The 12,997-nt window shown below is 30.7% G+C and overlaps 2 protein-coding genes across 7 annotated transcripts in view; one reads left to right on the top strand and one right to left on the bottom strand.

Moving 5' to 3' along the window:
- The window catches only part of LOC123304411 (NADH-quinone oxidoreductase subunit F-like), a 78,271-nt gene extending 70,484 nt beyond the window's left edge, over positions 1-7,787 (bottom strand). Inside the window, exons 1-3 of the mRNA XM_044886357.1 lie at positions 7,099-7,787; positions 6,442-6,690; positions 4,541-4,626 (exon numbers count right to left, since the gene is read on the bottom strand). Coding sequence (XP_044742292.1) covers positions 4,541-4,626; positions 6,442-6,690; positions 7,099-7,787 — 1,024 coding nt within the window. The remainder of the gene's footprint in view (positions 1-4,540; positions 4,627-6,441; positions 6,691-7,098) is intronic.
- The window catches only part of LOC123290869 (cAMP-specific 3',5'-cyclic phosphodiesterase), an 815,770-nt gene that overhangs the window by 577,870 nt on the left and 224,903 nt on the right, over positions 1-12,997 (top strand). The window lies entirely within an intron of this gene.

Here is a 12,997-nt window from a genome sequence, read left to right as displayed (position 1 = left end):
GTTCGTAGAATATTATATTATATGTTTGCTTAATAAATATAGGTATGTTAGTTGTAAGCACGTATTATTCGAATTCCCTACAGCACCAGATGCCTAAAAACCGTTACAATGGAGTAATAGTCCGGACCAGACCACCATTCCTATTGTTGAAATATTACATAGGAAAAAATTGTGCTTTGAATTGTTAAAATGATTTTCATATAAAAGATATTCACAATTGTGCAAGTAAAACTCAGATAATTCCACAAGACTGTTCGTTATCATGTTGTTGTTTTTAAATATTTAAATTTTTTGAAATACACATTTGATTAATAGTTTGAGTTGATACCTAGGTACACGTCAGAAATATACCTACGATCTCCCCTCCCAAATGTAGGATCAGATTTAAGGCGATAGGAACATTAGATTTATAGATGTGTACACATTGGCATCTCTTCCAATTGAGTTATATTGCTTATAGATCCAAGCTCATGGTATAAATATCGGATTAAAGCTACGAATAAATTATAGTTTTAGTATATGAGTAGGAAAATGGCTTCCTGTGAGTTTTTACAAACCGTCCCCAAAATGTTCTTCAGAACGTTCTGATCCAAAACTATCATAGCCACAAAACTTTTTAACGTAAGTAGTTTTCGAGCTATGAGCTATATAAGTATTATACATGTGTAGCTTTGATTAGCAACGAATAGCCACGAATGCAATATAACTACCGTACGAAAGTAGCATGAAAGTATTTGTTTGTATGAAAGTAATATACTACTGTCTAACAAATTTCAAATATTGTTGTTTTGAAATGCAACATAGTTTTAAAAGATCTTTTTAACTTCTCGCTAAGAAAATAGGGAAGTTATTGTTTTCACCCCGTTTTGCCAAAATCGAGTTTTCATCAGATCTCGACGTTTTAAGGTGTCAGGAAGCTTTCCTGACTACTTCCGCGAGGGTGTCTGTATGGCTGTATGTATGTATGAGTGTGTGTGTGTGTGTGTGTGTGTGTGTGTGTGTGTGTGTGTGTGGATGTATGTAAACCTCTCATAACTTTTGAACGGCTTGTCCGATTTGATCGCGGTTGGTGCCATTCGAAAGGACTTGACCAAACTTCGATTTTGAGGTCTATTTGGACCGCTAGACTTCGAGAAATCTCAAAAAACTGCAAAAAAAAATTTTTTTTTAAGTGGTTTTTTTTGAATAACTTTTAAACGGCTGTATCGATCAATTCCAAAAACTAATCAGCTCTCAACATCAAAAACCACGTCGATCACCACCAGTCCGGTCAAAATCGGTTGATTCGTTCGTGAGTTATCGTTGACGAAAGAAAACCCAAAAAAGCGTTTTTTCGGAATAACCTCAAAATTTTTTGTTCTATCAATTGAAACTTAAAGATTCTTCATGAAGCTTCAAAAACTGCGTCAAATGTCACCAACACCAGAATAGATAAAATTTTTTACACGTTATGAGTCAATACTTAGCGGGAAGTTACGGGGATGACCTGCAGGGTCAACCGTTTTCCAAATTTTTTTGATTGGTTATACCACTTATAAATATTATAACAAAGTACTTATGTGATTGTCACAACTACATGTGCAGGTATAAACCTTTTATTAAAAAAAAAATAAAACGTTTATACCAGCTAAGAGGTTTATTTAAAAACAAAATAGATTTCCTCGAGTCTGAGTTGAACCAGCGACATATGGATTACAATTGTTTTTAGTGTCCTTAGTCTACAGCTTAAATTAATTTCAAAGTTTCTGTAAGTTAGTAACAACAGTCTTCATGCGATCATAATAAATAAACCCTCGATTTAAAGCAAACGCAAAGAAATTTTCTTTTAATTCATTGATTCGCTTTATTTACACGATTATATATTCCAACTAAGTACAATTTTATTTTCTATCATTAAAATGCATGACTTTCAAAACTAAACTCAGTGTCTTTCATGGAAGTAATGATTTTGTTTATTTAACTTTAGTGATTTTGTATCAATGAATTCATATTTTAAATTCAATTCCATTCTATTGCAATACAAATATTTTGCTGTACTCAAATCGCTAGGAAATTGTTTGAAAGTATTTTTACTTCATTTTAATATGAAATGCCCAACTTCGGGACGAGGTTGTCATTATATTAATTTTTTTCAGTGTACCTTTGTATATAAAACTTCATGAATCGACACTACCTAAGATATTTTAGCATTTATTGTTATTGACGAGATAATTTTAACTTTTTATGCAATTATTAATTATGTAGTAATTACAGAAGATTAATTTAAGACTATCTTCCGATGGAAAATAATCCCTAAGTAGACAGCGAGGCCGAGTACGCTTTCGAAGAATATTCCTTATGAACTTTAAGATCATTCAATTTAAATTGGGGATTAAATTTGCATTTTCTTTTTGAATGTCCGTGTACTTACAGCCAAAATTGGTTCCAACGACGTTGAAGGGACCAACAATTATGGTTGTTTTAACTGACAGTTGTTAGAAGCGATATATAAATATTTATATTAAAATGAGAGTATGTGCACTTGACTAACATATGTACACATGTTAGTTGTTATTATTGACAAATTCCAATGACTATTAATTGATCGGTACTACCGATGTATGAATTAATAAGGTCCAAAATGATGTTGTTTTGTTTAACTCGTCAGCTAAATATCTTTTATTTTTCAAATTGTAGTAAAATTTTTGCTATCTTCATATAGCTGTTAGCGAATTGTCGAAGGAAATGGAGCTATTGCGTTTGTACTGATGGTGAAAATTTGAAAAAATTTCTTCAAATATTCATTAAAATAAAATGTATATATATATATATATACTATATACATACCTACGTATCTTTACGTTTTTTAATTGTTTGTAAACTCTCTAGCGATCGCAATTTAGGTCCGATTTGAATAAAATTTAGTATCAAGAAGGGTTTTGGTATTTGAAGAAAATCGACCGATAAACAAGGGGTGAGGAATGCGCAAAGTACAAAATATTGAATTTTTTCAAAATAAAAATCATATTTTTGTATTTTTTAATCAGTTTCAAACAAAAAATTACTCTTGTAGTTTTTTTCTAGACGCTTAGTTTTCGAAATAAAATTTCTTGAAAACTCAAAAATGCAATATTCGATTTTAACAAAAATGTGTTATTTTTTCGATCCCTGAAGGAATTCGCGTAGCTAATGCAGCTCCAGGGCTACGAATTTTTATTTATTTTGGAATTGAATTTTTCAGATTTTTTCAACCTATGTACAGTTTTTAAAAAACATATTTTTTTCCAGTTCTTCAGAAATTGTGAAATCATGAGAGTAATGGTGCAAGAAAAAATAATAACTTTGAAAATTTTCGCGCCTGTTCGTCTACTTTCTTTAGTTTAATATAAGACGTACTCAGTAAATTAAAAAAACTTGTGATAGAAATATGGTAAAATTATTTGAAATGAATTTAATTACTAAGATTATTTCTTCGCTCTAATATTTTCACTCTCAAACATCATTCAATAATCACGCAGTCAATTTTTTTTTAATTAGTGCATTGAACAATAAATTTATATAAAAATATGTAGAGGTTATGATTAAAAGAGGTTATGAAAATTAAAGAATACTTAACGCATGTGCAGAACGCGTGAGCAAATCTCTCTACATTGATTACCCAACGGTTGACGCGAGTGTTGATGGATTAACTGAAAAAGAGTGCATAAACGCAACAAAAGTAAGTATCTGTATTCGTTGGTCGTTATAACCAATATACCGTCTTGTAATTCCAATGCCGCTATAGCCGATATGTCATTATGTCCGATGTGTTTATAGTCGTACATTCATTTATGCGTTTATATAAGAATTCAATCTTTTCATTCCGTCGTTATAGACGATATCACTTCAATCAGTTTGGACTGTATTTTCTTAAAATTACGAATTCAATTTGTTCAATATATTATTATCAATATTTGTACATGAAGTACCCACTTATTATTCAATAAATATTCCTATAAATTCAATAAATGTTTGAGTAATATTTTTGACGTTTTATTTATTTTATCTTTTTTTCAAAGAAAAAAATTAGAATATTTGAAAATTAATAATATTTCTACCCACTACAATTTAAAAAAAAAAAAGATAAGGTGTAATAACAAATCGTTAATGTGTAGATAAGTGCAGAACTTCAGCATTGTTTTTCTAGATGTCACTATCAAAAAACATGAAATTGATTAAACTTTATTGTAAGCCTCCGCCAAATTTTGGCTCCGGAACTCTAAACTCGCATTTGGCACATATCTAAGAACATTCTCCATTAAATTGTCTTTTTCCATAGACACAAACAAATTAATTTGTCTTTTTCCAGGCACAAGCAAATAGCGGTCAAACTTATAACATCTCGTTTTTTTTAGTTCGGGGGTTAATTAAAATACATATACACATTTTGTATTTTGGCTCGAAAACTTAATCTATTTTAACGCAAGAGGGCAAAAGACAATTACTTATCGCTAAAAAAAATCCTTTATAAAAATCCGTACATACATACTTGTTCAGAAAATAAGTTTGCCGTTTACCAAACTTTGATGTCCCGTAATTAACCCTTCAGCACTTACGTCAACCGTTCGGTAATTTTTAGCCGAGTGATGAAATATTTCCTCACGAGCCCTGTAAATGCGTCAAATATTTAACATTTGAGTTAAACAATCTTCCACTTTGTAAATCTTAACCTCTACATAATTTTATATAAATTTATGTTTTAATGCACTAGCTAATAATTTTATGTGATTATTGAATAATATTTGAGAATGGTAATTAATATTAGAGAACATATTTCTATCACAAGTTTTTAATACCAACGATAAATGTACTATCACAATTATTAAACGTTATTGATATTGAAATATGAGTTTAAAAAATTTCTAATCGAAACACAATTCCATGAACGATATTTAACTGAATATAAAAGACTAACAAACTATAATAAAATGCAATTATACGTTTTACATATTCCCTCAGTCAGAGAGAAAAGTTACCTTATTGTGTTGTATACGTGTATAGAGCCGACATTATAAAGACAATAATAGCTCTAGCTAGCTAACAGGAGAATAGAATGGTGAGGAGATAAAGCATAGGTAGGTATACCACGTGAACATCATTTGTTTTCCGTGCCTTTTACTTATGTAATATAGTACGCTTTCCAATATAGTTAGTATACAGTTGTAATACAATGTTTGAATATAATATAGACACGCATTCCGCCGGAATATATTCCGGATGAAAGATAACACAAAGGAGGTCATTGAACATTTCCTGTTCAGATTTTCTTTATTAAAATGTGATGAGTTTATATAACATACGATAATACATTTTTAATACTGCAATGTATGCTAACTCTTCTTTAAGGCTGCTGTATTACAATATATCTAGTCAAATTCCAGTCAAGAAACAAGTGAAAGCAATCAATTTAATGATTTAATCGTTGAAATACCATGTAAAGACAGTGTTGATGACGCAATCGTTTGTTTTTTTCACGTCCTGTAAATAAAGAAAGATTTCCACTCTTAAATAGCCATACACGTAACTGAAATTCCCATTTTAATACATACCATAAGATTTGCAACTAATTAGCACTCTCGTGGGTAAACAGTGATTTTTATTAAAAATGTTTCAAACAAAAGTTGTTTATTTTTTTATAAGGAACATTTTTGGCATTTAAACTTTTGTTTTATCTCTAACGGTTAACAAAATTTACTATAAATATTATCGAAGATAATAAATGAGAACTCTAGGATATGTCGAAATAAATTTCGATTTTTGCCCCAATTCCTAGATCAGTTTTTTGTATTTTTAAAATACGTATTTTCGACTACCAAGTAGTCATCATCAGTAAGAATTAGCTAGTGAATGTTACTCTTTGCTAATTTGGTGGCGGACTGCACACTGTTACATTCGTGTTTTTACAATTTATACTGTTCACAGTATCTGTCAAATTGTATTGTCAGTGGCGCTAGCCAATCAACTGCCATCAGTTGACTAGTCTGGCCAATGAGCATGATACTTGTGCGCAGGCCCATTCGAGTATTTTTTGACGTTTAAAATAATAAATTACAAATCTAACCTAAATTAAAAAACTATAAATAAATCATAAAAATAAATAATCCTTTATTTTTATAACGTATTGACAATTTTTAGAAATTCAACCTTGATTTTGCAATTTTTATTAAATCCGAATTTGGAATAGGTCCTTTGTCCAAGTTCATTGCTTCATTACCCATCTTTTGAATGAAGATGCTTTCATAAGCGTCTAATTCGCAAGGATTGGGTACTGATTTTAAGAGCTTAAGGTTTGATTTGTCGATTTTGTGGTCGTTTTCGATAACGTGAGCGGCTACACATGATTTTTCAATTCTTCCATATTTTAAATGGCCCATATGTTCTTTGAATCTTGTGATAATTTGTCTTCTACTTTGACCTACATACTTCTTCGAACAATTTTGACATCCAATGCAATATATTCCCGATTGTTGTTCCTTGTTGATTTTATCTTTGGGATTTCCAAGTAATTGTTTTAATTTTGTTCGACTAATGGGTGCTATTTTTAGGTTATGTTCTCCAAGTTCTTTTGTTAATTTGTTGACGTATGGTTGAAAATATGTAAGTTTGCACCATTTCTTTTTATCGATGCTGTTTTGTTCTGGTTTCAAGGTTGTTGAATTGTTCCTTTGGATTCTTAATTTTGTTTTTCGGATCATATTCTTGATTATTTTTGGATCAAACCCGTTGTATATTGCAACTTGGTGGATGTGTTTTAATTCTTTAAAATAATTTCTGGTTGATAATGGTATTTTAATTAATCGGTTCACTAGGAAGTTGAAAATGGCTAGTTTGTGTTGTGGTGGGCTGTTTGAATCTGCTGTGATGTACCTTTCAGTGTGTGTTGGTTTCCTGTATATGTCAAAATCTAGTTTCTTAGAATTTGTGTTTTTGGAAATTCTAATGTCAAGGAACGGAATCGAACCGTCCTTTTCGATTTCTGTTGTGAAATCAATTGAAGGGTACATGTTGTTCAGCTTGTTAAGAAAATCTTGTGGATTTTCTTTTTCTGTGTCAAAAATTGTGAAGATGTCATCAACATACCTGTACCAGACAGCGGGAAAATAACTGAATTGTTGTTTGGCTTGTTCTTCGAGGTCTGACATGAAGATGTTGCTCAAGAATGGAGATAATGGATTGCCCATAGACGTTCCAAATGTTTGTTTGTAGTATTTACCTTCGAAGGTAAATACATTTTGTCTCATGCATAGACGTGTTAATTTTACCAATTCTGTTACTTCATCCATATGTAAACCTTGATTTTTAAGCCATTTTTCCAACGCCTTTATTGCTTCTGGTATTGGAACACTGGGATACAAAGCTTTGACATCAAATGACATTAGAACTGCACTTGGTGCCAATTCTGTATCTTTTATTTTGTTAATTAAATCAATACTATTTTTGACGGAAGACGAATCTGATTCGTTATTTAATGTTTGAAATTTGTTTACTAGCCATTTTGCAATCTTGTATGTTGGAGAATTTATACCTGAAACTATGGGTCGCATGGATCCGTCTTGTTTGTGTATTTTAGGTAAACAATACAGACGAGGTGTTACAGGATTCGAACACTGTAATTGAAATTTTAGTTGGTTGTTAATCAACTTTGGACATGCTTTTAAAGTGTCTTTTACATCGTTTACGAATGTGATTAATGGATCCGATCTTTGAACTCTGTATGGACCTTCGTTGAGCATTTTTTCTATTTTTGTTAAATAATCCTTTTTGTCCATTATGACGATTGAATTGCCCTTGTCTGCCTTCAGGTAGTGAACATCCTTTTCTTTTAATGATTTTATTACTTTGCTATGGGTATCTTGTCGACTGTTGTGTGGTTTGGAATTTTTTATTATTTTTGTACAATTTTTTCTAATTTGGTTTTTGGTTGCTTCATCTAATGCTTTGATTCCTGTTTCAATATCCACAGCTATATTTACGGACGGACATTCGTTTTTCTGGATTGAAAAATTCAATCCTTTGTTTAATAGATTAATCTCATCATCTGAGAATTTGATATTGGTTGTATTATGGACGAGCTGTTGATCTTTGAATATTGATTCTGGTTTTTTATTTTTGTTTTTTAGCATTTTTAGTTTTTTGTACAATTTTGTTGTTTTTGTTTTGAGTTTATGTTTTATGACTATTTGAATTTGCCTAAACCAAATGAGCCAGTTATCGAATTCAAAATTATTTAAATTTTTTGTCATCATTAAGTGGAACTTATAAGTTTCCAATTCCAAATTACTTCGTTTTGCATAAAGGGACTTAATTTCTAAATTAAGCCACTTTTGTTTCGCAGCTAATAATGATTTACTAGCTGCTCTGCTGTTTATGTTTGTTTTTATTTGGATAAAATTAGGAAAGATGCCGTTTAATTTGCACATTTTTAAAAAATGTATGTCTGCTGCCAATAAATGAAGTTTTTCCGCTAATTTGCGGAATTTATTATTCTCAGTTGGCCGGGAAGCCATTTTTAATATAAATATTATCGAAGATAATAAATGAGAACTCTAGGATATGTCGAAATAAATTTCGATTTTTGCCCCAATTCCTAGATCAGTTTTTTGTATTTTTAAAATACGTATTTTCGACTACCAAGTAGTCATCATCAGTAAGAATTAGCTAGTGAATGTTACTCTTTGCTAATTTGGTGGCGGACTGCACACTGTTACATTCGTGTTTTTACAATTTATACTGTTCACAGTATCTGTCAAATTGTATTGTCAGTGGCGCTAGCCAATCAACTGCCATCAGTTGACTAGTCTGGCCAATGAGCATGATACTTGTGCGCAGGCCCATTCGAGTATTTTTTGACGTTTAAAATAATAAATTACAAATCTAACCTAAATTAAAAAACTATAAATAAATCATAAAAATAAATAATCCTTTATTTTTATAACGTATTGGTAATGAAGCAATGAACTTGGACAAAGGACCTATTCCAAATTCGGATTTAATAAAAATTGCAAAATCAAGGTTGAATTTCTAAAAATTGTCAATACGTTATAAAAATAAAGGATTATTTATTTTTATGATTTATTTATAGTTTTTTAATTTAGGTTAGATTTGTAATTTATTATTTTAAACGTCAAAAAATACTCGAATGGGCCTGCGCACAAGTATCATGCTCATTGGCCAGACTAGTCAACTGATGGCAGTTGATTGGCTAGCGCCACTGACAATACAATTTGACAGATACTGTGAACAGTATAAATTGTAAAAACACGAATGTAACAGTGTGCAGTCCGCCACCAAATTAGCAAAGAGTAACATTCACTAGCTAATTCTTACTGATGATGACTACTTGGTAGTCGAAAATACGTATTTTAAAAATACAAAAAACTGATCTAGGAATTGGGGCAAAAATCGAAATTTATTTCGACATATCCTAGAGTTCTCATTTATTATCTTCGATAATATTTATATTAAAAATGGCTTCCCGGCCAACTGAGAATAATAAATTCCGCAAATTAGCGGAAAAACTTCATTTATTGGCAGCAGACATACATTTTTTAAAAATGTGCAAATTAAACGGCATCTTTCCTAATTTTATCCAAATAAAAACAAACATAAACAGCAGAGCAGCTAGTAAATCATTATTAGCTGCGAAACAAAAGTGGCTTAATTTAGAAATTAAGTCCCTTTATGCAAAACGAAGTAATTTGGAATTGGAAACTTATAAGTTCCACTTAATGATGACAAAAAATTTAAATAATTTTGAATTCGATAACTGGCTCATTTGGTTTAGGCAAATTCAAATAGTCATAAAACATAAACTCAAAACAAAAACAACAAAATTGTACAAAAAACTAAAAATGCTAAAAAACAAAAATAAAAAACCAGAATCAATATTCAAAGATCAACAGCTCGTCCATAATACAACCAATATCAAATTCTCAGATGATGAGATTAATCTATTAAACAAAGGATTGAATTTTTCAATCCAGAAAAACGAATGTCCGTCCGTAAATATAGCTGTGGATATTGAAACAGGAATCAAAGCATTAGATGAAGCAACCAAAAACCAAATTAGAAAAAATTGTACAAAAATAATAAAAAATTCCAAACCACACAACAGTCGACAAGATACCCATAGCAAAGTAATAAAATCATTAAAAGAAAAGGATGTTCACTACCTGAAGGCAGACAAGGGCAATTCAATCGTCATAATGGACAAAAAGGATTATTTAACAAAAATAGAAAAAATGCTCAACGAAGGTCCATACAGAGTTCAAAGATCGGATCCATTAATCACATTCGTAAACGATGTAAAAGACACTTTAAAAGCATGTCCAAAGTTGATTAACAACCAACTAAAATTTCAATTACAGTGTTCGAATCCTGTAACACCTCGTCTGTATTGTTTACCTAAAATACACAAACAAGACGGATCCATGCGACCCATAGTTTCAGGTATAAATTCTCCAACATACAAGATTGCAAAATGGCTAGTAAACAAATTTCAAACATTAAATAACGAATCAGATTCGTCTTCCGTCAAAAATAGTATTGATTTAATTAACAAAATAAAAGATACAGAATTGGCACCAAGTGCAGTTCTAATGTCATTTGATGTCAAAGCTTTGTATCCCAGTGTTCCAATACCAGAAGCAATAAAGGCGTTGGAAAAATGGCTTAAAAATCAAGGTTTACATATGGATGAAGTAACAGAATTGGTAAAATTAACACGTCTATGCATGAGACAAAATGTATTTACCTTCGAAGGTAAATACTACAAACAAACATTTGGAACGTCTATGGGCAATCCATTATCTCCATTCTTGAGCAACATCTTCATGTCAGACCTCGAAGAACAAGCCAAACAACAATTCAGTTATTTTCCCGCTGTCTGGTACAGGTATGTTGATGACATCTTCACAATTTTTGACACAGAAAAAGAAAATCCACAAGATTTTCTTAACAAGCTGAACAACATGTACCCTTCAATTGATTTCACAACAGAAATCGAAAAGGACGGTTCGATTCCGTTCCTTGACATTAGAATTTCCAAAAACACAAATTCTAAGAAACTAGATTTTGACATATACAGGAAACCAACACACACTGAAAGGTACATCACAGCAGATTCAAACAGCCCACCACAACACAAACTAGCCATTTTCAACTTCCTAGTGAACCGATTAATTAAAATACCATTATCAACCAGAAATTATTTTAAAGAATTAAAACACATCCACCAAGTTGCAATATACAACGGGTTTGATCCAAAAATAATCAAGAATATGATCCGAAAAACAAAATTAAGAATCCAAAGGAACAATTCAACAACCTTGAAACCAGAACAAAACAGCATCGATAAAAAGAAATGGTGCAAACTTACATATTTTCAACCATACGTCAACAAATTAACAAAAGAACTTGGAGAACATAACCTAAAAATAGCACCCATTAGTCGAACAAAATTAAAACAATTACTTGGAAATCCCAAAGATAAAATCAACAAGGAACAACAATCGGGAATATATTGCATTGGATGTCAAAATTGTTCGAAGAAGTATGTAGGTCAAAGTAGAAGACAAATTATCACAAGATTCAAAGAACATATGGGCCATTTAAAATATGGAAGAATTGAAAAATCATGTGTAGCCGCTCACGTTATCGAAAACGACCACAAAATCGACAAATCAAACCTTAAGCTCTTAAAATCAGTACCCAATCCTTGCGAATTAGACGCTTATGAAAGCATCTTCATTCAAAAGATGGGTAATGAAGCAATGAACTTGGACAAAGGACCTATTCCAAATTCGGATTTAATAAAAATTGCAAAATCAAGGTTGAATTTCTAAAAATTGTCAATACGTTATAAAAATAAAGGATTATTTATTTTTATGATTTATTTATAGTTTTTTAATTTAGGTTAGATTTGTAATTTATTATTTTAAACGTCAAAAAATACTCGAATGGGCCTGCGCACAAGTATCATGCTCATTGGCCAGACTAGTCAACTGATGGCAGTTGATTGGCTAGCGCCACTGACAATACAATTTGACAGATACTGTGAACAGTATAAATTGTAAAAACACGAATGTAACAGTGTGCAGTCCGCCACCAAATTAGCAAAGAGTAACATTCACTAGCTAATTCTTACTGATGATTACTTGGTAGTCGAAAATACGTATTTTAAAAATACAAAAAACTGATCTAGGAATTGGGGCAAAAATCGAAATTTATTTTAACAAAATTTACGTTACGTTACGTTATTCTGGCCGAAATAGGCTTTACAATTAATAATAATTAAAAGTTATACAAAATTTAAAAGTTTGCAAAAAACCATACTATGTTTAAAAAAGAAAAAAACGTCTTTTGTTAATGGAATTTTATGTATGAAATACCGCGAAAATAAAGGAAAAGGGAGGGTATCAAAAGTCTATCGATTTGAAATTTTGCACAGTCATAGGGGTGATGGATCTCATTTTTTAAGATACCTACTTAACCGAAATCAAAACTTTAAACCCAGCCTACTACAAATTGACAAATAAGGCCGATTCTTAATATTTTGTCTAGCGTCAGAGATTATCTCTAACTATGAATAAAAACTATTGAAAAAAATTGCTTAGAATATTATTTTATAATCATATACCGATTTTCATGACAAAGTTCGTATTTTTTATTTTTTCTTTACTCAAAATTATTGAGTTTATTAAAATATTTGAATACATAAATAACACTATTAAATTATCAATTTTTCCAGTTTTTATATTCCTTAGCACATTAGTTATAAAGGTTAATTTTTTTAAATTATAACTAGTGTGTTAAGAATGTGAAAACTGGACAAATTGATAATTTAAAAGTCAAATAATCAAATATTTCAATAACTTAATATGGATAGAAGTATAATCAGTGGATACCAAAATAATGCAAAAATTAAAAATGCAAATTTTGTCATGAAAGTCGGTATATGGGTATAAAAAATATCCTTAGC

The sequence above is a fragment of the Chrysoperla carnea genome, chromosome 1 (genome assembly GCF_905475395.1).
Source record: "Chrysoperla carnea chromosome 1, inChrCarn1.1, whole genome shotgun sequence".
In the NCBI taxonomy this organism is placed as follows: Eukaryota; Metazoa; Arthropoda; class Insecta; order Neuroptera; family Chrysopidae; genus Chrysoperla; species Chrysoperla carnea.
This window is presented reverse-complemented; position numbering and strand designations above follow the sequence as displayed.